This window comes from Anser brachyrhynchus (genome assembly GCF_964034855.1).
Source record: "Anser brachyrhynchus genome assembly, chromosome: 3".
In the NCBI taxonomy this organism is placed as follows: Eukaryota; Metazoa; Chordata; class Aves; order Anseriformes; family Anatidae; genus Anser; species Anser brachyrhynchus.
Genome location: NC_137696.1, coordinates 100,139,107 through 100,160,584, shown reverse-complemented (window position 1 = coordinate 100,160,584; position 21,478 = coordinate 100,139,107). Strand labels below are relative to the sequence as shown.

The 21,478-nt window shown below is 41.5% G+C and overlaps 1 protein-coding gene and 1 long non-coding RNA gene across 33 annotated transcripts in view; both read right to left on the bottom strand.

Moving 5' to 3' along the window:
- Positions 1 to 3,394: 3,394 nt before the first annotated feature.
- On the bottom strand, positions 3,395 to 6,219 carry LOC308191925. Of its 2 annotated transcripts, none has more exons than XR_013948389.1 (4): positions 6,172 to 6,219; positions 5,647 to 5,702; positions 4,053 to 4,094; positions 3,395 to 3,968 (listed from the first exon to the last, which is right to left on the bottom strand). It is a non-coding gene; the product is annotated as an uncharacterized lncRNA (long non-coding RNA). The 2 variants fall into 2 exon arrangements; XR_013948390.1 differs by lacking the exon at positions 6,172 to 6,219 and adding an exon at positions 5,921 to 6,153.
- A 3,919-nt stretch (positions 6,220 to 10,138) lies between these two features.
- Positions 10,139 to 21,478, bottom strand: part of DST (dystonin) — a 306,416-nt gene continuing 295,076 nt past the window's right edge. For 18 of the 31 annotated variants that reach the window (XM_080584837.1, XM_080584827.1, XM_080584838.1 and 15 more), the window contains 6 exons: positions 19,605 to 19,722; positions 17,130 to 17,198; positions 16,175 to 16,374; positions 15,615 to 15,725; positions 12,761 to 12,884; positions 10,139 to 11,390 (listed from right to left, as the gene is read on the bottom strand). In XM_080584837.1, the coding sequence (XP_080440963.1) occupies positions 11,125 to 11,390; positions 12,761 to 12,884; positions 15,615 to 15,725; positions 16,175 to 16,374; positions 17,130 to 17,198; positions 19,605 to 19,722 (888 nt within the window). In that variant the 3' untranslated portion in view covers positions 10,139 to 11,124. The remainder of the gene's footprint in view (positions 11,391 to 12,760; positions 12,885 to 15,614; positions 15,726 to 16,174; positions 16,375 to 17,129; positions 17,199 to 19,604; positions 19,723 to 21,478) is intronic. The other 13 variants (XM_080584854.1, XM_080584855.1, XM_080584856.1 and 10 more) reach the window with 3 other exon arrangements.

Sequence of the window (21,478 nt, the reverse complement as noted above, 5' to 3'; positions counted from 1 at the left end):
ACAGCCAGGTGCTGGACTACAAATGACCTCACTCTGGTAATCATACGCACATGCACTTAACCTGAAAAAACCAACAACAACCCCCAAAACAGAACTCGACAAATCAAGGCTGCATTAATGCAGCTGCCTAAAATACTGCCCATTCAACAGGTGTTTCTAAATGTTTTCAGTACTTTAGCAATTGTGCCTATATAATTACTGCACAGTGATGTATTTTTTCAGAGTTTATTTATTTTTTTAAAAACAGTTGAATGACATCACTCTGCCTGGACTCAGACTCTCTGGAAAACATTTAATTACTGCACTCAGTTGAAAATGTTTGCCTTTATTTATGTAGATTTGGAGGCCACATCTTATACCCTAGAGTTTAATAACAGAAAATAGCATTCAGGGCCAGAGGCAGACTACTAATATCTAAAGACATCATATAAAAATACACTCCTATATAGAACAAGCCACGTATCTAGGACAAGGAAAAGATTCCCATCTCTGACATTTTGACAGCAAAAAAACTTAACTCCAGGCTGGTAATCCACCTTTTCATTTTGCATTGCTATTTAGGAAATTCCTGGGTAATATTCTAGTACTACCAGTGTTTCACTAGACAAGCTTAAAATAAAACAGAGGAAAACTTAGGAAAACAAAAGCATAGGTCTGCATTGTATATGTGCCTTCTCTGCCGAAACTAGTTTAATTCAAATCATGGTTAATAAAATTACAGCAGATGGTTCTGCTCTTTCCCATACAATGGCATTTTCTGCAAAAAGAAAATTTTATCTTTTTCACAGACAGCTTTTAGAGGAATTCCTTCTAAATTTGGGGCAGGTTCTAAGAAGAAAGGAAAAGAATCAAAGAACATACTACCTTCCATTTGGAGAAAAAAATGAATGCATCTTCAATAGTCCTTTCAATATAAAAATTAAGAAGCTTTGTGTATAAATAAACACTACTAAATCAGAAATCTGTACCACACATACAGTCTTGCCTTTGATGAAAGATTAAAAAAGAACAAGCCATATCCTACAGGGCTGAGTCCCATTACTCAGTCACTCCTACAAGGTAAGGTACACCTGGGTGTTTTGATTAACAGCAAGCTGAATCTGAGTTGGCAGCGTGCCCTGGCAGCAAAAAGGCCCAACCATGTCCTGGGGTGCTTCAGGCACAGCACTGCTAGCTGGTGGAGGGAAGTGACTGTCCCACACTGTTCTGGGGCGGCCCCACATCCAGTACTGTGTGCAGTCTGGGGCACCAGAGTACAAAAAGGACAAAACTATTAGAGAATATCCAAAGGAGGGCTGTGAAGGTGGTGAAGGGTCTAAAGGGCAAGACATATGAGGAGCAGCTGAGGTCCCTTGGTTTGTTCAGCCCAGAGCAGAGCAGGCTGAGGGGAGGCCTCATGGCGGCCTGCAGCTCCCTCACGAGGGGAGCGGAGGGGCAGGCGCTGAGCTCTGCTCTCTGGGGACAGCGACAGGGCCCGAGGGAATGGCATGGAGCTGGGACAGGGGAGGGTCAGGCTGGGGGTTAGGGAAAGGTTCTGCACCCAGAGGGTGGTCGGGCACTGGGACAGGCTCCCCAGGGCCTGCTGGAGCTCAAGAATTGTGTGAACACTCTCAGACACACAGTCTGATTTTTGCATGGTCCCATGGAGCCAGGAGTTGGACTCAATGATCCTTGTGGGTCCCTTCCAACTCAGCATATTCTGTGATTCTACAAAGTAGCACAAACCCTGGTCTACTTCCCTAAAACAGCAGGACACACGAGGTGATCGGATGGTCCTACTTTCATCTCTTCCAAGAGTAACCTGAGCTAAGGACTCACTACACAGTCATACATGTGCACCTTCAGGAGACAAGACGATTTCTCCCAAATTACCACGTACCGTACTCTTTCAGAAAGCCTCTGTGGAGGACACAAAGAGAAGATGCTCAGAGGAAGCAGAAGAGTAGCCAATAGCCTATGTCATTATTGATATCTAATCCTAACTAATTACATAGCTCATTATTTGCAGACTTTGGTAGTTGCTTGCTCTATAGATTGCAATCACTTAGTGATACAGCGACTAGCTGAAAGAAGAAGCCAGCCCTGAGCCCAACAAATCCAACTCATGGCATTTAAAAAAAAAAAAGAAAAAAAAAAGGAGGATGCAAGGATCCAACATGTGCAGAAATTTCCCAAGGTCTGGCCAGGGGAAATAGGACCTCTTATTGCTGGGGGTGAGAATGCCCAAGGATCTCAGAAGTCTTGCACCCATGAAACTGGGCCAACAAGAAGCTGACTGGACTCACGCCTCCCTGCAGAGCCACCAGGTCTACCCACAGTACCACATTCCATTATCCTCTACCCCTGGGAGGACAAAGTTTCCACTTGGGCTGACCTAATGGCATGGCTTCTGCAACAGAGAGTGTGTTTGCTGGCCATAGCCTCCTGCCCCTGTAGCTGATACAGCCTAACTGAGGATTTGGGCCAACACTGACCAGGGCTATTTTATGGGATGAGATCAGAGCAATATTTCTGGAGAGTTATACGCACATCGCTGGAAACAGAGTGGAAACTCAGAGGTGAAGAGGAGCTCTCTTGTGTGGAAAGTTTTAAAGGTACCAAATACTAAGTGCTCATACGGGGCTGAATTTTTCATCAGTAATTAAGAGCTTTACCACTAACGAGAGCTGCATTAAAATTCTTTTGCATCATTAAGAACAGTCCCCTCCCCTAAAATCTGGAAAGATTTAGTAAGACCACATAAGCCAGGAAAAAAAAAAAAAGAAAGAAAAAAAAAAGGAAAAAAAAAAAAAGAAAGAAAAATGGGGGAAAAGAGAGGAGGAAAACAGAATAAAGATTACTTCTTCACAATTTCATCTCCCCAGCCCCCATAATTAAACAGCAGGCAAATGCAGCATATAAGAGGTAAAAAAAAATGCTATTAAAAAAAAAAAACACACAGAAAAGCCTGTACTGGTTAAGTGACAACATCAGCCGACTTTAAAGACTGAGAAGTGCTGTGGTCAAGCTAATGCTCTTCCCCAGTATCGGCAGAAATAATGAGCAATCTCCTCCCAACCGGCCGCTGCTTTCCACACGGCCGGGCCTCCCGGGCTAGGAGGCAGCTGTGCCGGCAGCCTACGCAGGGACTATAATAGCATCATTCTGCACCGCGAGGTTCAGCCCGAGTTCAGGAGCCGCAGCTCACACACCCTTGTTGCCATCTGGCTGGGGAAAGCATCACTTATGCTTTTGTTGCAGAGCGACGCATACGGGCTGGAAAATTCAGTTTGCTCATTTTAATAGGAAGTGCTACAGGGTTGCAGTACGGTTCAAAACAACTCGAGCAAGTATTTGCAAATATACTCCGTGAGGAAAAAACACTAACACAATGAGTGGAAACAGAACGCACTGCGAGCATTTTGCCTTCCTTTTGAAAAATAAAGGCACTGGATGACTAATTTATTTGTGGTTTGTTTACTGCATCTCATTGTATTTTTACAGAACAAATTAAATCTGCTTTAAAATGAATGCCTATGCTTTGCCCCTAAGTCCAAACATACTAAACTGCACCCTGAATTCATTTCTAACTGAATGGAAAGCTATTCAAATAGTTTTAAGTAAATATTCATTACACCCAGAACTTAACAGTTATTTTTATTTTTCTTCCTTCCAGAGAGAGAGAAATTTATGAATGGCCACATTCAGTTGTGCTTATTCAAGATGCAAATAAAGAAAACAAAACACACTAGAGTAATGAATAGCTCATGGCTTTTTGGGAAAATCCCATTCCGTTATCTTCCTCCAATGCATAGGACACTTAAAAGGAAGAGAAACACGCCACTGTGGTATTCTCGTCAATGACAAAATTTTAAGTGGCTTGGATCTTAAGGACGCGTGTGGCCTGCCAGCATCCCATGGAAGATGTGTTTGTTTACTGCGTTGCACATGGGTCTAAGAGCTCCTGGTACGATGAGTTATCAGGGAACCTAAAGGAAATAGGATTTGCCTGTGCCTTGCAGAGGATGCACGACTGGCAGCAATACAGAGGGGAGGAATATGCTTGCTCATACCTGAGTTTGCCGCTGAAGGATCAAAGGAATGCTCCAAAGTTCCTAAAATATTTCAGAGCAATGACATGAGTGGATTCTCTGCCCCTCTTACATGTTTGCATTTCCTAAACGTGACTAGAAATGGTGCTAAATTTTGGGATGCTTCATGATTTGCATATCCCTAGAACACACGTAGTCCACCCAAAGGGTGTGTAAGCGATAAAAGCCAGCAGCAGACCTTCCAGACCGTTTGTGAAAAACCCCATCCCCTGCTACACTTGGCTAGAAATGAACTCATTAATTTGGGGTGGGATTCGTTCTACCAAAAGTTAGTTGGCGAGGGCTGAGCTAGTCACTGCGGGACCCTGGTAGTCAGCGGAAAGCAATGCGTGCCTCCCGGGAGGCGAGATGAATCACAGAAAGGCAGCGATGCTTTTTTCCAGAGCACCCTTCCAACAATGTGCGCTTCGGGAACTTCTGAGCCAGCGCTTGTAGCTGTGTGTTAAAACCTGTCAAGGGCTCCACAGCAGGCCTCTTTTTTTTCCTGTTAAAACTATTAAAATCGGTGTCTCCTACACGGCCTTTCCTAGCTTTTAGCATGCTATTTACCCTCATTAAGACCTTTCTTCTGATCCCATAAGTGTTTGCTTCAAGAACTCGTGGTGAACAACCTTGCTGAATTTTTTTGGGAAGCCATGTGGTCTATCTCAACCTTTGTCCTCACTAACTGAGCCTTTCAAAGGCTTCCCAGGCAGTCTGTAAGGCGTGACTTCTAGAGAGAAGTTAAACCAATTCTTCCACAGCATATTTATTCAGGTTTCCACCAATACATCATTTATTATTGCTTCTAACACTTTTTTTTTTTCAAGCCCAGACTGATCAGCAGGTCCCCAGATCTTACCAGAACCTTTTAAGAAAAGAGCTGGTATTGCATGTTAGACGCTTTCCAAACCTCTCCTACCAAGTCTGTACAAGATGAGGACTCCAGACAGTAGCTCAGGTACTTCACCTTTCAGTTCCTTGTAGCAGCCTGTGGTGACTACTATCTACCCCTGATTATTACCTTGTTTCACTGTTTTATTCTACTGCGTTTCTACCAACCCACGCCTGAAGCTCTTCTGATCCACAAACGTAGAGTTCCTTAGTATAAATACAAGCCTATTTTTTTCCTCCTCATTTTGAGCTCACTTGTTTCCTGTCTCATCCTTGGATCATTGGCTTTTAAATGAAGGGTTATTACTTTATCCTATAAACTCATTGCCTTTAAAAACAGCCCAGACAACGCAAACTCTTCCATAGGTCCCTAGATAACCATTACTCTGCCAATAAAAAAGGGATTTGGAAGTGCCATGATCAAGCCCAAAAAGAGAGGGGAGGGGAAATAAAAAAGTGTTGGATATTTTTCTAACCATTGGAAAGAGTGTAATGACCCCCACAAAAAGCTTCAAGTCAGCTTCTCCTGCCAGGACAGAGCTATCACCACTCGGGTTGCCTCTTCCCAGAGGAGCAAAGAGCACTGTGGATGTTGACAGGGCCTGATTTATGGTTTGGGGTTCTTACTCATATTCGATCACCCAAGTGTTAAGAACACATCTATTAACTTGCTTGTACTTACTCATCCAGGATGCCAGCTGAGTTACACAATTCACCTTCATCACTCCTTCCTTAAACCTTCAAATACAAAAACGCAGATTTAGCACCACAAGCTGCAATTCAGACTATTTAAACTATCTCACTTCAGAAGAAATACTTAATTATGAAACTACATCCCCCAAGACTCTTTTAGCTTCAGGTCAGATACCGCTTCATCTGCGGCAGCCAAACTCTGAACAAGTCCTAACAGAAGGCCTTACATCTGCATTAAAAAAAAAAAAAAAAAAAGAAAATACCTTAACAGTATCAGCCACCAAGCATTTTCATGCAAGTTACATGTAGCTTAAGCTGCTGCCTCATCCATTATTTCTGAACAGCTCCTTTTTCCTCTGCAATATTCCCCTTCTTAAAAAACATGACTTCCTTCTTTTTCTACGGAGATGACTAACCTATGGGCACTTAACCTCCTAACACTATTGTCTTCCAAGAACACTACTACCAGGAAAAAAAAAAAAGGGCAAGCAAACAACCCAACCATCCCTCCCACCTCTGTGCCTGCAAACAGGTTATTCAAATTCAGCAGATAGCAATTTTCGTTAGGAAAGCACCTTTTCTTTGTTCTGCAAAATCCCACTCAGCTTGTGTTGAGCTATAAACCTCCTAACACCACCACTCCCCACTCCAGCCCACAGCAAGAGCAAACATCCAGCTAAATTCCACTACCCTAGCACGAGATCAGGTGCTAACACACAGCTTAAGAGCTGGAAACACCTGGGAGCTGTTGGGGCAGCTGTGCTGAGATGAGGCAGGCCAGGTTTGTATTCCCAAAATGCTTATTTTCCGTCCCTGTGGTTATTTGTGCAACAGCACAGAGGGTGCTCAGCAGCATGTCCTCTTGCCACATGCTGTGACCAACCCCTGCGAGTGCTGTGGCTCCTCTCGCACACGAGCTCTTGGCCGTGGGTTGTGTTGCTGTTCCTACAGGGTGGATCACAGAATCACAGAATTGTAGGGGTTGGAAGGGACCTCGAGAGATCATCGGGTCCAACCCCCCTGCCAAAGCAGGTTCCCTAGAGCAGGCTGCCCAGGTAGGCATCCAGTCGGGCCTTGAATATGTCCAGAGGAGGAGACTCCACAGCCTCCCTGGGCAGCCTGTTCCAGTGCTCCGTCACCGTGAAGAAGTTCTTTCGCATGGTGGTGCAGAACTTCCTGTGCTCCATCTTGTGGCCATTGCCCCTTGTCCTGTCCCCACAAACCACTGAAAAGAGGTTGGCCAAATCCCTCTGTCTCCCACACTTCAGGTATTTGTAAACGTTAGTAAGATCCAACAAGGATGTGGCAGAAGCAGACACTGGTTGAAATGCTGCTGCTGAGTACAGCATAGCTGCTTGCACCAGAGTTTATTTTTAAGAAATGCATTAATTTTTAATTTAAGATCACACATAACCTCATCCCTGTGCTTTTGTAAAAGGATGTGCTGCAGGCAAAGCCTGAATTACTGTCATCCAGTACATTAGCATGTAATTAAGAGGCTCGCTGTACATCAACACCGAGCGAGCTGAAGCTGCCGAGGCCACAAGGCATGCCTAGTTCTTCCACAGGTGCATTTCTTACTTACTTACAGGTTTCGTCTGTATGTTTTACAATATCCTGTAGACACTCTCCCTTTTTGAAGGCAGCAAAACAGAAATGCAGAAAGATAAAAGCAACTGGAAAAGTAAAGGGGCTAAGAACCGAGCCAACTTTTCAAAGCACTAAATATGCCTCATTCAGCGGACAACGTGGATCTCACAGCCATTGGTCTTCCAACCCTTCTTTCCTCCCCATTACCTCCGTACCATCACTTTACTGAAGAATCACCGAATTTCTAGATACAAGAACCCAGGCCGTGCTAAAAGGTTGACTTCATGATCGGCTTCCGATATGGTTGTGGGGCTGATCCTTCCTGTATCATTTATATTGGGAACACAGAAATAACATTTTTGAATTACAGGAAGGTGGAAACAGAATAGCACTGCTTTCTTCACAAAGTGAGTTCAATAAGACTGTGCTATTTATCTCTTACTGTGGTTTGACAGCCCTTACATCCTGCTGGTAGTGTCTCCTACCACGGAGAACTTGCCTGTTAGCTGAGACCTTGCCGATTCCATTTTCTTCTTTTCATGATGGGACCCTGGCCACTAGGACGACGTTCAGATAATCCACGTTTCTATGCATGTTATTCTTAGTGAAAGACTAATAATTAAGCACGTTCCCAGAACACAGTGGTACCAAACCCTAGAGCAGGGCTTGTTACCCACAGCCGTTTGCAATAGGAGCCCCTCTTCAGTGAACTGCTCAACCTACTTGGGATGCAGAGCCCCACACTAATGGGGGCTCAGTCAAATCCTGGTTTGTTTTTGCATCACGAAAGTGCAGAGGATCCGATATTTATTTTCAGACTTCTGTCAATGTCATTTTTATAACACAGGAAACACAGTTTTAGAAAGCCTCTAAGTTTGGGGAATTCTTACCATCAATCTAAAGCATTTAAATCTTTTTTTGGAAGAAGGTAATTATGTAAAGTACCAGATCTTAAGAAAGATTTGGGCTTTTAACAGGAGAATTCCTAATCCCATTTCATTTACTATTAATCAGGTTTCCAAACTGGAACGATTCTCAGAAACCCATATTTTAGCTCCTCCACTTTCCCAGCCCCAACCTCCATGGTTTTGCCATAGACAACAAGTTACAGAAAGCGAGTTGGTCGTTCTTTTAGTCTACGCTGAATTTCTCAGAATCTGGTCACAGCTTTACTATTTCTGTGAAGTTAAAACGTAGCAACAAGTAAATTCCAGGTAGCTGTATATTTTGTGAAGTATTATAAACATGTTCAAAGCTAAGACCACAATATACATAGAGGGTGTTTCAGGTATATGCCAACGCTACCCCAAGAAGGTCGAGCTCAAAGAATCAAAGAATCACAGAATATCCTGAGTTGGAAGGGACGCACAAGGATCAAGTCCAGCTCCTGGCTCCACACAGGACCACCCAAAAATCAGACCGTGTGTCTGTGAGCATCGTCCAAGCACTTCTTGATCTCCAGCAGGCTCAGTGCCATGACCTTGTCCCTGGAGAGCTTAGGGAGCTGCTCTGTCCCTTTGGGATACAACAACTACACACCTATACTTCCAAGGCAGCGATTCAGAGCAGCCATCCCTACCCTTTCCTCCAGTGGTTATAAAATGCACCGAGAGTATCACGTTGGGCACCACCCCTCCTCCAGCCAAGGCAGCCATGCAAGTGCCTACATTGGACTCTTCCCCTCCTTCCTACAGCTGGCAAGTAGAGATGCTTCAATGAGCACCTGTAAAGTGCAGATTGCTTCTCTACCCAGGGGTGCTGCGGGGTTCCGAAATGCTCTGAAGTCACCCTCATTTACTTTAATGTTGTGGGAGAGCAATCGCTGGATGAACAGCAGCAGGAGGAGAGATCAAACACGGAAAGGTTACAGCAGAGACCGATGCTGTAACATGGGGTCAATGCGCGTGCCTGCTCCCAAACCTGCTGCAGCAGGGCTTATACCCACACTGCTTGCCCTGTGATAGAAGCTGCCCATCCCTTCACTGCTGCCTCTCCCAGTCCACGTACTGCTGGCAGGCAGGAGGTGCCCCTGGTGCAAACGGCTTCAGGAGGTGACTGGGGCTCAATCTGAACCGTGCAGCGACATCTGTCCTTCATACACCCAGCAGCGGCTAAGCGGTGAAGAGCAGTGTGATTTCTTTCCAAGCCCCACCAGCTGCAATCTCACTCAGGATCCCATCAAACTGCACTTTTCCTTTTAGTTCTCAGTGGAATTTCCTGCCTGTTTTCCACAAACACTTGTACAGCTCCTGCATGCACGTTGGGGGAAATCCTGACACAAGTGGATTTTGATTGATTGATCCATATTTTGAGAATTGTTTTTCAGTTTCTTATAAACCAACTCTGGGTTCAACTTCTGTGTCTGCAGAAAGCTCTTGAGAAAACCTGGAAAAAATCCTCTTAGTAATACTTGCAATGAGCGTTAGCAGAGAATGCGGATGTCACTGTTACCTACATGCAATCAACTGAACTTCTTCATTTTTAGCACGCTAAGGGACCAATCCTAAACCAGCCTTCCCCTAAAATTCCTAGGTACGGCTTTTTCTGGTATATCGACAGTCAGATCTAGATTATTTGGTCTGGCATATTGGCCAAATTTTAAGTGATTTTTCTGATATTATCAAACATTTTGCATTTCTAGGGATTCTGTTACTACAGCATCTACCTAGCTCTTCTGTAGCACTCCTATTTGAAACGACATCCTTGTCAAAAAAAACACATTATTATTAATCCTTTCAAAAGGATCCCTGAATAGCAAAAATGTTTCACTGACAAAAAAGTAGCCAAATTACTCTTTATGCCTTTCATACATGGTATATAAATGTCACAGTTTAATATGGAGAAAATAATTGTCACCACACAATAATTACAGATAATTTCATATGATCTGATATGTGCAATTTAGTGTTTTATTAAACAAATACAGTAGCTAACCAAAATCTGACTGCAGATAATTGGAAATTACATTAAAGTCTATGTTCCTATGGCAATTATTGGTCATTTGAAATAATATATGCCCTAAATCATAATGCAGAAAATGATCTTCCTGTGAAATAAGAAATACAATAGAAATAAAGTTAAGGGACATGTTTATTTCAGAGCTTTCTGCAAGCAAAATTGCTTTGATACAAAATGAGTTCAATGATACAGTGCTACCATCCACTCAAGCAAAAGAAAACCTCACATTTACATGAATGCACTTTATATTGATATTCTCACAGAATAACAGTTCGAATATCCAGAATGTGTCTGGCCTCGTTGAAAGCAATGGCACAGAGATGCTGCAAGGTATTGGAGTATCATATCACTGGCGAGTGCTTAATTAACTCTGTGAGTTCTCTGAGAGATGCTGTATAAATAAGGGTACTGTGACTGTGGTTTTGTATTCCTTAGTAGTTTGGACATACATCCTTTAGTGTTTGTTTTGTTAGCTCAAAATGTGTAATTGTGTCTTTTGGCTTTTTAGTTAATTCTTTTTTTTTTCTTTTTTAAAGAAAAATCTTGAGGTATCCTTTACTGTTAACTAATGACATAGTGATAGGCCCATTTTATTCAGGTTGCAGAAACTTACACTGTACATTCAGTACACTGTACATTCGGTAATTATTTTTAGTGTACTTTCTACACATTACTGTGTACAACTGTTAGTTTACATTAGAACTCTTCCCCCTTCTCACAGGATATGGGATAAACAAAAACAAATCTGACAAAAATTATACACAAAATAAGAAGACAAATACACAAATAAGGCCATCTGCAGAATTAAAAATCCACCTCTTGCAATATTTCACAATAATTTCTACATAATATTTTACATCTTACGAACTTAAATACTTAATGCAAAAGAAAAAAAAAAAACTTTACGTAGCCAATCTTATTATCTCTTCAAGGACTTGTCCAATTTGCTGGCTAGTGGCCTTCTCTGGGGAGTTGGAATTTTGGAAGGCTTGGCTGATCCTGGCCGAGAACCTGCTCGGGGTGTCGGTCTGCTTGTAGGTGGAACAGTCTCTGACATATCTGAGCATACAGACTGGATTTCTGAAATATCAAAGTCAGATGCATCACTGCCTCGGCGGCTACTTGACCTGCTGCCAGCCTTGCTTCCTGCTCGGCTCCCAGGTCTGCTTGGAGTTCTTCTGGTTTCTAGAAAGAGAAAAGATACCCAGCAGCATTAGGCATAAGGATGCAAAAGGTGTGCAGGCCTTTCCTAGGTCTTTGGCTATCCCAGGCAATTCTCATTGCACAAACTAAACTTCAGACCCCTGTCAGATAAGCTAGACAACAATCGAAATTCCTCTTGATATTAACAAACAGCATAAAACAGTACCTCCCACTATATCTCCCCCTAAAAATAAATAAAAGTGTTCACTAAACAGCTAGGTCCTTTCTTCCTTATGTCATTTTCTCAACAAACTCCAAGAATTAAATATCTTCTATGGACTCCATGAGTTCAGTATCTGGCATCTTCACGTATTCAGGTTTTCTGAATATGTAACTTGGAGATGCAGAAGACAACCCCAGTTTCTAAATGTGTGCTTCCTTCCTTCCCCCCCCCCCTTCTTTTTTCTCCATCAAAACCATGAAGTTCAAAGCTGCAAGTAAACAAGGGAAGAGTATACATGTACACATTCTCCCAAACAAAGGACTGAGTAAATGAGCTCTCAGCAAGCCTGCTAAAGTGAAAGCTTGCCCAGGCAATGTGCTATGAAGAAAAAACCACAACAAAGAATCTTAAACAGAAAAACATTAATGTGGTTTTCCATAATTTTCCAATTCTTATTGGATCTTTTTTGATCTTGACAAATCTGGATCCCTGTGTGTGCAAAGAACACCAAGTTGAAACTGAAATCTTAGGTGGCTCATTTTTTCCAATCACCCGTAACTTAAAAGACCTGTACTATTTGAACAGGATTTTCCAGTACTGCTCAGTCAGCTCTGAGGAGCTGAAGACTTGAGGGAAAGCCAGTGGTGCTATCTTCTGCTCTAAACACCCAACCCTCCCCCTCACACAGAGCTGCTCCGAGGATCCTGGAAGAGCACAGCGTCACCACTTTCTATTTTTATGTGCTGTTTTAAAAATGTCTATGGGATATTCCATTAATAAGGTCATACACAGCTGCTCGCTGCCATTCTTCTTTCAAAAGAAATGGACAAGTCATGATGAAATGAGCCCTTTGCTCTATCACAGTTGAGCATAACTTGGATACTGTGAAGTGAACCTTTTCTTTTTAAGCAATACTGCTTCCCTACTTCCTCAGACACACTGAGATAGCATTGTCAAGAAGTTTTCAGTCACGAATTTGTAAATCCAGGGCTGAATGTACCTGCTGTGCAACCATGTGAGTGGAGGACAATTATCCTGATTACCTGCATCCTTGGCAATTACTTATGTGGAGACAGCAGGACTCATCACTCCTTCCCACTCACCTTCCTCACACCCTAACATGACTCATAAGTATTCGGGTAGAAACCAAAGCAAGTGATAGATCAAGCTCTAAGGCTGAGACACTCACCTGCAAACTGAGCTCTAACTCTGGTAGCTGCAGTGGACAGGATGCCACTGTCTTCTCCAGAGTGGAAACTCTTCCCTGATAGGTATCCTGGCAGTCTGAGTTTACTTCCTTGAATAGGTGTTCCCTATTGGGAAAAAAAAGAAAAAAAAAAGAAAGAAAAAGGTTGTTTCAATTGTCACAATTGAAGATAAGGTCTGGTATCAGGTACGTAGCTTGGAATGTGATCATCTTAACAACATTCACTGTGAATCTGAAATACTGGTTTGGGTCAGTACGAGCATTATTCATGACGTAAAGGTGTGAACATTCCTTTAGCAGTTAGTTTTTGAAATAGTCTAAACGTAAAAAAAGAACACTAACAAGCTGCTTGACAGTAACTTTTTTGTCTTTTCTCTGTGTATTGCAATGCATATATAGGAAGAAAAATACTACCCTCTTACAGTTAGTCAAACACATAAGATTAGTTGATGGTACGTGACTTCAATTAACGACGACAAGTCGCTGAAGCTTTATGTCTACATTGCTTGACTTTCCACCATTCTGACTCTTGCTATAGGTGGTGAGTGCATGTTTCAACTTTATAAATACTTGATGGCAAAACAAAACTACCTGATTTCAAAAATTTTTGCCGCAATACAGAAGAAAATATAAGACTAATTCAAGAAGTCCCTGTTGTCAATACATTGCCTGAAATATCTGTACTCCACAGCTTAACCTTGCCTTTCTCATTTCTGAAATAAAGTGAGCCTTGATTTACAACCAGCCCCAAACGAGAAGATTTTTCGGTGCCACAAGAATTAAATCCTCAACTCTTAGATCTCCAAATGCACATAACACACTCGATAGGAGGTGGAAGAAAACCACAGTATTCATATTAATTTAATCAACGGTAAGTATCTGAAATGAAGACACAGTGCAGTGACAAATCTGGCCCTTCAGGTGGCCCAGATCCCAGGACGTGTGCTCCGTGCCTTTGATCCCCAGACAAAGGTGGGGTACTGAAAACCAGGCCCCAGCAGAGTGAGCTGGGAGCTGCCTCGGGCTAAGCACCGAGCAGGGGCCCAGCAGGGGCTGCCTGGCAGCTGCTTCTGGCCCTCTGCCAGCGAGGACCACTTCTGGCACGTCTGAAAAGAAAGAGCATATGGATACTATGGAGCAGACAATCTGCTGGCTCCGGCAGTGATGGTCACAATATTAAACTCTCTTTAAAGCAAAGTATAAATGCTTAGCAGGCTGCAAGTGTCCATCCAGCCACACCTTGGAAACCTCTGCTGTACGGAGATTACTGGGGATGATTAACAGAAAGGGAAATCTCATTACCCTGCTGAAGCTGCTGCACTGGGAAAGGCCTTGGGATAGAATCTCTGAGGCAAGAACAAAAAGAGATCAACCTTGTTCTTCAGCTTAGCCCTAAGCCCAAAGCCAATCTACGTGTAAAACACACAACTGCTCAGAAAACTGAAAACACACAACTGGTCAGAAAACATTGCAGAATGCCTCAGAAATTCTCTACAAGCTACCCCAACCCCACCCATTCCATCTATAATCTTAAACCACAGTGTTTTACATAAATGAAACTCACTGAAACTACTGACAGTTAAAAGAGCACGTGAGAAATATGGTGCTCCCATTTGAAATCAGTGCCATCTGCTTTTGCTTCATGCTAATTCAAAGAATACAAGACACTTTTCCATGTCTGTGAACACTGAATATTTCTCACAAATCTTTGAAGTACCATCAATTAATCTTGTAATTTAGTTACCAGCTAAGAGATGAAAATACAAGAATCTATTAGAAGCTGACAATTTTGTGCTATTGTTAATCATTCTAAGCAGCAGTCTTGTGCACTCGAAGTGATGTATACATCCAGACGCCTGCAGTGTGCACAAATAATGCGCCCAGTCGCACAGGAGGAAGTGAAAAGTTCATTATGCATCTTTGAGCAAAGCCACGCACAGGTCATGTAAACTTAGCACTGGAAGGTGTCAATGAGTAGCAATAGACGTCAAAGTGCAGACTTGTGAAAAGCAGATACAGCAGAAGTGAGGGCAGTGCAAGCTTCTCCACGTTAAGCCCTCTATCTAAACCAGGGCAAGAATAACTCCTACAAGTGAAAAGTCAGTTTGCAGCCTGATCCAGCTGCAGCCTTTTCACTGGCTGTAATGACACGAGAGAAGACGCTGGCTCCAAGCCCATTCAAATTTTTGGTCATTCAGCTTGACTGCCAGCACAACCCTAATTGCTATACTAGCAGTCTCTATGTAAGTCATGGGCTGGAAATAAGACCAAAGCTCATTTCCTGTAAGTCATCAAATAGCTATCTTATTAGAGCAACGACTGGTCGTTGCCCCCCTAAACAAAACTTTCAGCTGTTGGAAAGATTTATATATTGCCGTCAGTCTTTTGTGCAGTCTTGTTCAGAGAGATTGGGTAGTTCTCTATTTAGTGGTTTTTGCATGGGAGATAATTTATTAATCTAATTCCTGAAGTTCATGAATATTATAGTACATTACACACTCAAAGTAAACAATTTAAGGAAAGACAACCTGTGAAGTATATGAACAGCTATGTAAAAGAAAGGGAAACCACATATACTCATCCAGTTTATTGCATACTGTTACAATTTATTAATCATTTGCACTTTAAAAATAAATTCATTGAGGCTGAGTTTTTTCTAGAATTCAAAAAGTAACAGAGAACAACAAAAAAAGGAAATAATTTGCAAAGATCTAAAATAAAAATGCATTAATATGCAAGGGATGTTGCAGCACTGAAGCACTGAAACTAGTGGTTGTTAGTGAAGTGACAGTTTTAGTGAAAGATCATGAGACTAGAGTCTCTGTCCTTACTGTACCTCTGCAGATGACCCTTGATAGTCTGAGGATTCTGCTGGCTTAGAAGGAGTTGACGTTTTGCTGTTTGTCAACCATGGCTTACCATAGTTGCGTGTTAAATGATGGGGTGTCTGTATGAAACAATGGTAAATCAAAATATGAAGGACAGTAGATGGAAAACAATGTCATGGAGAAGGATACCCAGGCTTTCACAAGCAGATCAAATTTCATAGTAGAAATACAAACTAAGCAGAAAATGTTGATGAGAAATGTTCCGAAACAAAGAGATGGCAGAGCTTATTTTTTGTATGAAATAGTTCTTTTTTTTCTCTTTCAGACCTTATTCCAAAATTTCCAGGTAGCTCATGCAGCACCTTAAATGTAAAGAAACCTTCTGTTCCCGTGTTGCAAACAAACAATAGAGGAAGAACACTGAAAAGTCTTCTCAGATCCTCCCAGAATATGAAATAAAATTGAGATACTTCTTCCCTATCACCTAGGGAAAGTACCAATATTGTTGGTCGACGAAAAATCTATACCCCATTTGTTAGCCCATGCATTTTTGTATGTTTCTTCTTACCTTCGGCGTACTTGTAGCAACTGCTTGTGGGACAGCTGCCTGGCCAGCCTGACTCGACAGAGAAGTAGATCTGTTGGGAGAAGCTCCCCTTGAAGAGGGTCGTGATCGACGGCCTCGTGGTCGGAAAGCTGCCATGCTCTGACTGGCACCGTCTGCCAAAATGAACTTCTCACGCAGCTCCACGTTTGTCCTCCCTTTAGCTGCAGCAAAGAAAGATGTCGATTTAGTCAGGTATGAAAACCAGCCGCAAGGTTGCTGATTGTCATGTTTGCCATGCCAATTCCAACACATTTTTACAATAAATAAAATGCATTACTGCGCAATGCATTTATTTTGGACACAGAAGAGTTATGTGCAGAACTTGCTTATTCTAATACTTTATGCCAGCAGGAATGAACCACTGTCAAAGGAAGTCAGCGTGATAATGGAATGCTCAACGTGCTAAGTCACTGTTAATCAATCAGCTATCAATACAGAGACACAACCTGATGAGCAGTTTTGCTAACTCTACAGCTATTCATAATAAATAATACTTGCTTGGATGGCCAGGAGAAATCGCTAAATTCAAATTACAGGAAAGCAGCAAATATATTTATTCAAAACTATGAAATTATGTAGTTTGGCAACATGCAATGATGAACACAAAATCCAAACTATGAGGTAATTGGTGGCTAAGCACTCACACACACACACAAACAGATATGAGAGAACGTTCTGCAAGAATAGGTGCAGGAAATGTTAGCATTTAACTGCGTCAATGTGAATGACAATTGGTTTTGAAACACTCTTCAAGCGTGTCAAAAAAAATTAGCTCGCAAAGCACCAGCCCATGTAGAAACACATTAAGCTAAAAATGATAGGTGAGGCTTATTGTTAAAAGTATATATATTAAAAAAGTGGGAAGGAAATGAAGAGAAAGGAGAAGAGGAGGAGACAAAGAGAGGGATTTGCCAACCTATAGTAGGCTGAGTGGTAATTGAAGAGTTTGATTCCGAACGTAACATTTTACTCCCGTGATGATGAACTAGAAAAAATGACACAGGACATGGGTCACATTAAAGAAAATCGTTAGCAGGAGAAGAAATCAAGTATAGCAGCTGCATATGCAAGAGACTCAGAGCACCAGGCCAAAGGACAGGACTCAGAGCAAAAGCTGTCTCTCTAAGTGCTCTGAGGTGAGCTCTCAACGTTCTCCTAGGGAAAAGGAAATAGCCCTTGGATAGACTCAACTGCACTCCCCAGTATACTTGTGTAACAAAGGTATTTATCTGCTGACATAAAGAAGTAATATAAGCTAAAACTCTTTTACATAACTAGATCCAATACACTTTTTAAGCTGTTTATGACAACAGTTCTTTAAAATGTGACTTATTTGAACACACAAGAAGCTCTTGGTGGAAATGCAGGTTTGCTAGGCCAAGTGCTGAAGGAAAAGTCTGAACCTGCACCACTAAGAACAACGTCCACTTCGCATCACTGACTTCACCTCAGTCAGGATGATGCACCAATGTACAACTTCCAGCATCTGACTGATTTTACAGAGATCAGTATTCTTTTAGACTCACTGTGTTGACTTACACATCTGCTCATATACTTCCCGTGACAGAGAGGCAAAGTACAATAGTACATACTATAGAGGTACGTAAAATACAAGGTTTGTTAAACAAGAGGGGAAGGAAGGGCCAGTGACTAAAGTACCAAAGGACTCTTTATCTGAGGATAGAGTAATAAAGAAATCCAATAAATTAACTAGATATTAATTATTGTAGCTTTCAGCATCAACCCAAGTAGGAATTACAACAATCTACCTGTCAACAGACGTGAGAAAAATGTTTGCTATACATCAAAACTGACCAAGTTAACCCTGTCATAAAGCCTGATATTTTGAGAGACATTCATTTTCCACAGCCTTGCATTTTTGATCTAAAAAGCCATAAAGTAAGGATGGCTCTGCAGGCATAAATGACTCTGTAATAGTAGCAGATGCAGAATCAGGTGCTAAATTTCAGTTAGGCATGTGGTCTAACACTAATAAATGTAATATAACTGCTACATTTCTTTAACAAACAATATATGCAATACGTTGGTAAGCAAAATAACTATTCTTAATACTGCTGAAAAGCTCGCAGATGTCACCAGCCAGTTACAACAGCTCTTTTATGATGCTATGACCAGAAGTTTGATGGGTACCTTTTAAGCCTGTGGACAAAGGTTTCTAGGCCAGAGTGGCGTACAATATCAGCTCTCATGGCATTCTGTGGTAGCTTCTTTTTTGTTTTTACATCCTTGTCTTAACATGGCAATTGATACAAATACAAGTTGCACACCCTCTTAGGGTCTATGTTGAGCTGTTTAGAAATCTCAGCTCCCAAACTGAATTTGTGTCAGACGGCTGGCACTTTATCAAAGTCTACAGGACAGTTAATCTCTGTCTTCACTACTTTGCTCTTCTCCCCCCTCAAACTCATCTGTGCTGTTTTCATGCTGTTACAAACACTGATTGCAATTCTACAGACCCTCTGAGAGGTAAATTGGAGTAAATTAATGCTGCTACTTAAGAGGATAGAATTACCTAGTTACACAAAGTTAGTTCAGTCTGAATGCTGTAATTACAATATTCTCTGCAATTTTACCATTTTGGCTATTATTTAACTTACATCTCTTCCATTACCTTCAGAAATGGCTTCTTTCTTATCTCCCCTTATTCCTCCAAGACTGGTACCAGACAGAGCCTACTTTCCCACTACAGAAGTAGGTTTTCCGACAAACTAAGACACCATTAAGTTTCTGAGTACTAGTACAACAACCCATTCGATACAATGCCCTGGAGTGTTTGGTGATAGAGCACTCCCTGCTTCCTCAGAACACAAGGTTCTCCTGATCAGAGCAACTTCTACTTGCTGTGTAGAGGGCTCAGGGCTCTGCAAAGTGGTGCTGGGGAGAACACCAACGAGAAGAGCGGGCTACAAAGGCAGAGCCTAAAAGTGTGGGTGCAGCCACCAGCCAGAGCCGTTTTTTGTTGTCGTATTCTTTTTGATTCAACTGCCTTATTTTGATTTATGGCCTTAACATTTCTCTCTCGCTGAGAAGCTTTAATTGGATGTTTCTGTGTGTTATTTCTGCCAAGTCATACAAGCAGCTTACAAGCATAAACTCTACTTGGGCTAGGCTCAATTCTTAATTACATCACTCTAACACTGGGGAACTGCACCGAAGACACCACAGTTATTCTAGACACACATCAGTGCAAGTGAAGAGATCTTAACCATGGGATTTAAAGTTTACAAAAACAGATCATTATGGGACATTTAGTGAGATGTTGTTTACAGAACTGGCATTTTATACAATTCAATCTCCTTCTTGAGACAATGACTGGTGGCTGTATCCAAATAATTATCTGCATGTCCATTTCAACAGTTTTGTTACGTACCCCTGCAAGGATCATTTTTCACTAAGAACTCATCAAGTGCCATCCAGCCACCTCCAACACGCACCATGACCGTACTTCTTAGGATACGAACAAGGCGTAGTTGTTGAGAGTCACCAAACTGCAAGAAAACCAGACAACAATCTGAGGATCTCAGTCGTTCAGATACACTTCAATGCTGATAGGTTAAAAATCAGACACTTCAAAAAGTTTATTTTGATATTTGATTATTAGTAAATGGCAAAAATTCAAGGTTTATTTATGCAGATTATTAAAGCTGTTAAGGTTTCAAATCAGATGCTGCTGCGTTAATCCAAAGGAGACGGCAAGGTGGTAAGAAGAGAATCTCTGGTTTTATTTTATGCTTGATTCTCAAATGTCTGATTTCATACAGGAAGCACAATTAGTAACATATTATTTAATTGGTTACAATCTGCATTTGTGCAAATTAACGAAGACCTATTTGTGTTATTTTATTGTTAAAATCTTAAGCAAACTCTTCTGCAACAGTCTAGTTTTTAATGATATCAGCTGAAAGGAAGGCAGTATCACTTGAAACAATCAGTACATGGGCTGGGAATCCAATGCATTATGAGCGTTGCACTGTTCCATCAATTGACTCGTTACAGGGATTTTTTCAGGTATAGCATCGACACTGCTCACCTATAGCTAGGTACATGTGAGGAAGGGAACATTAAAGGAGCACTGAGTCATCTTTAGGTATCACAACTGTCCTTGGCTATAAACTCTCACTCCTCTGTCTACACATCAAGGTTGTTCACAGTTCAGGGATGTACAAAAAGCCCATTCCATACTATCTCTTGTACTAGATGATTCTTCCTTTGGGCTGATGGCCAGGCCTAAGGTATGTCCTGCTCTTTAAACCCGTATACCAAACCTGTACGCAGTATCGCAGTTCAAATCTGAATCAAAGAAAGTGTCCAAAATGTTGACCCCACAATCTCATGAAAATTAACCAGAAGAATTCAGTATTTTTTAGCCAACGCCACTAAAACATTTCTTTTGGTATCAGATCACCAGGCCAAGTGTAGGGCTCTCACACGCAAACATGCAGCGTTCTCACTGAAACCAACAGGAGACAACTACACATTTTTGGGACAACCTTTGACCCTCAGAGAAGGCTGCCGTGTAGTTCAACTGTACCTACTTGCTCCAATAAGGAGACTGAAATTCTTTAAAATGTAAATTACAAAGATGTACTCTCTACTTGTTAAATGACTTTAGTTGTTTGGTACTACTTAAGCCAAGGAGAGGGAATAAGTTTAAAGGAATATTACTTTTAGGAACCAAACAAAAGCAAACTTGCTGTTTAATTCGATAACAAAAAAATTTGTTATAAATAAGAACATTCAAATGATAATTATCTCTAAAGGCTTTTTAATAATTAATTCAATATCTGCATAACAAAGAATTGTTTTAAAAATAAAGATTAAAGAAGAAATGGCATCCAAATTGATAATGTTTACTTTCATTGACTTGTTTCTAAAGAGAGTATTTTCTAGTGGTTCTAAAAATCCTTTTTCTTTTCCATTCTCTTTTTCCCTTTTCAAATTAATTCTTCATTTAGTCCCTATCAGGCAACTGTACCAAGGGTCAGATGCCACATCCTTTGGAAATTACCTAGGCTGTAGTTAATTCAGACAGTGGGACTTCTGGAGAATACCAGAGGTGTCTCTCAAGGCATTTTTCCTAATAGTAACTCAGTCTATTTTCTTCTCAAAACAGCCTGGACACCAGCTTTCCTTGAACAATATTTAGCATCATTTCACATAACTGAAAATCAGAGGTAAAAAAACAGGAGGATAAAAACTTAAAGGAAGCCAAGTTTAAGCTACAAAAACCCCTACTCTTGATAG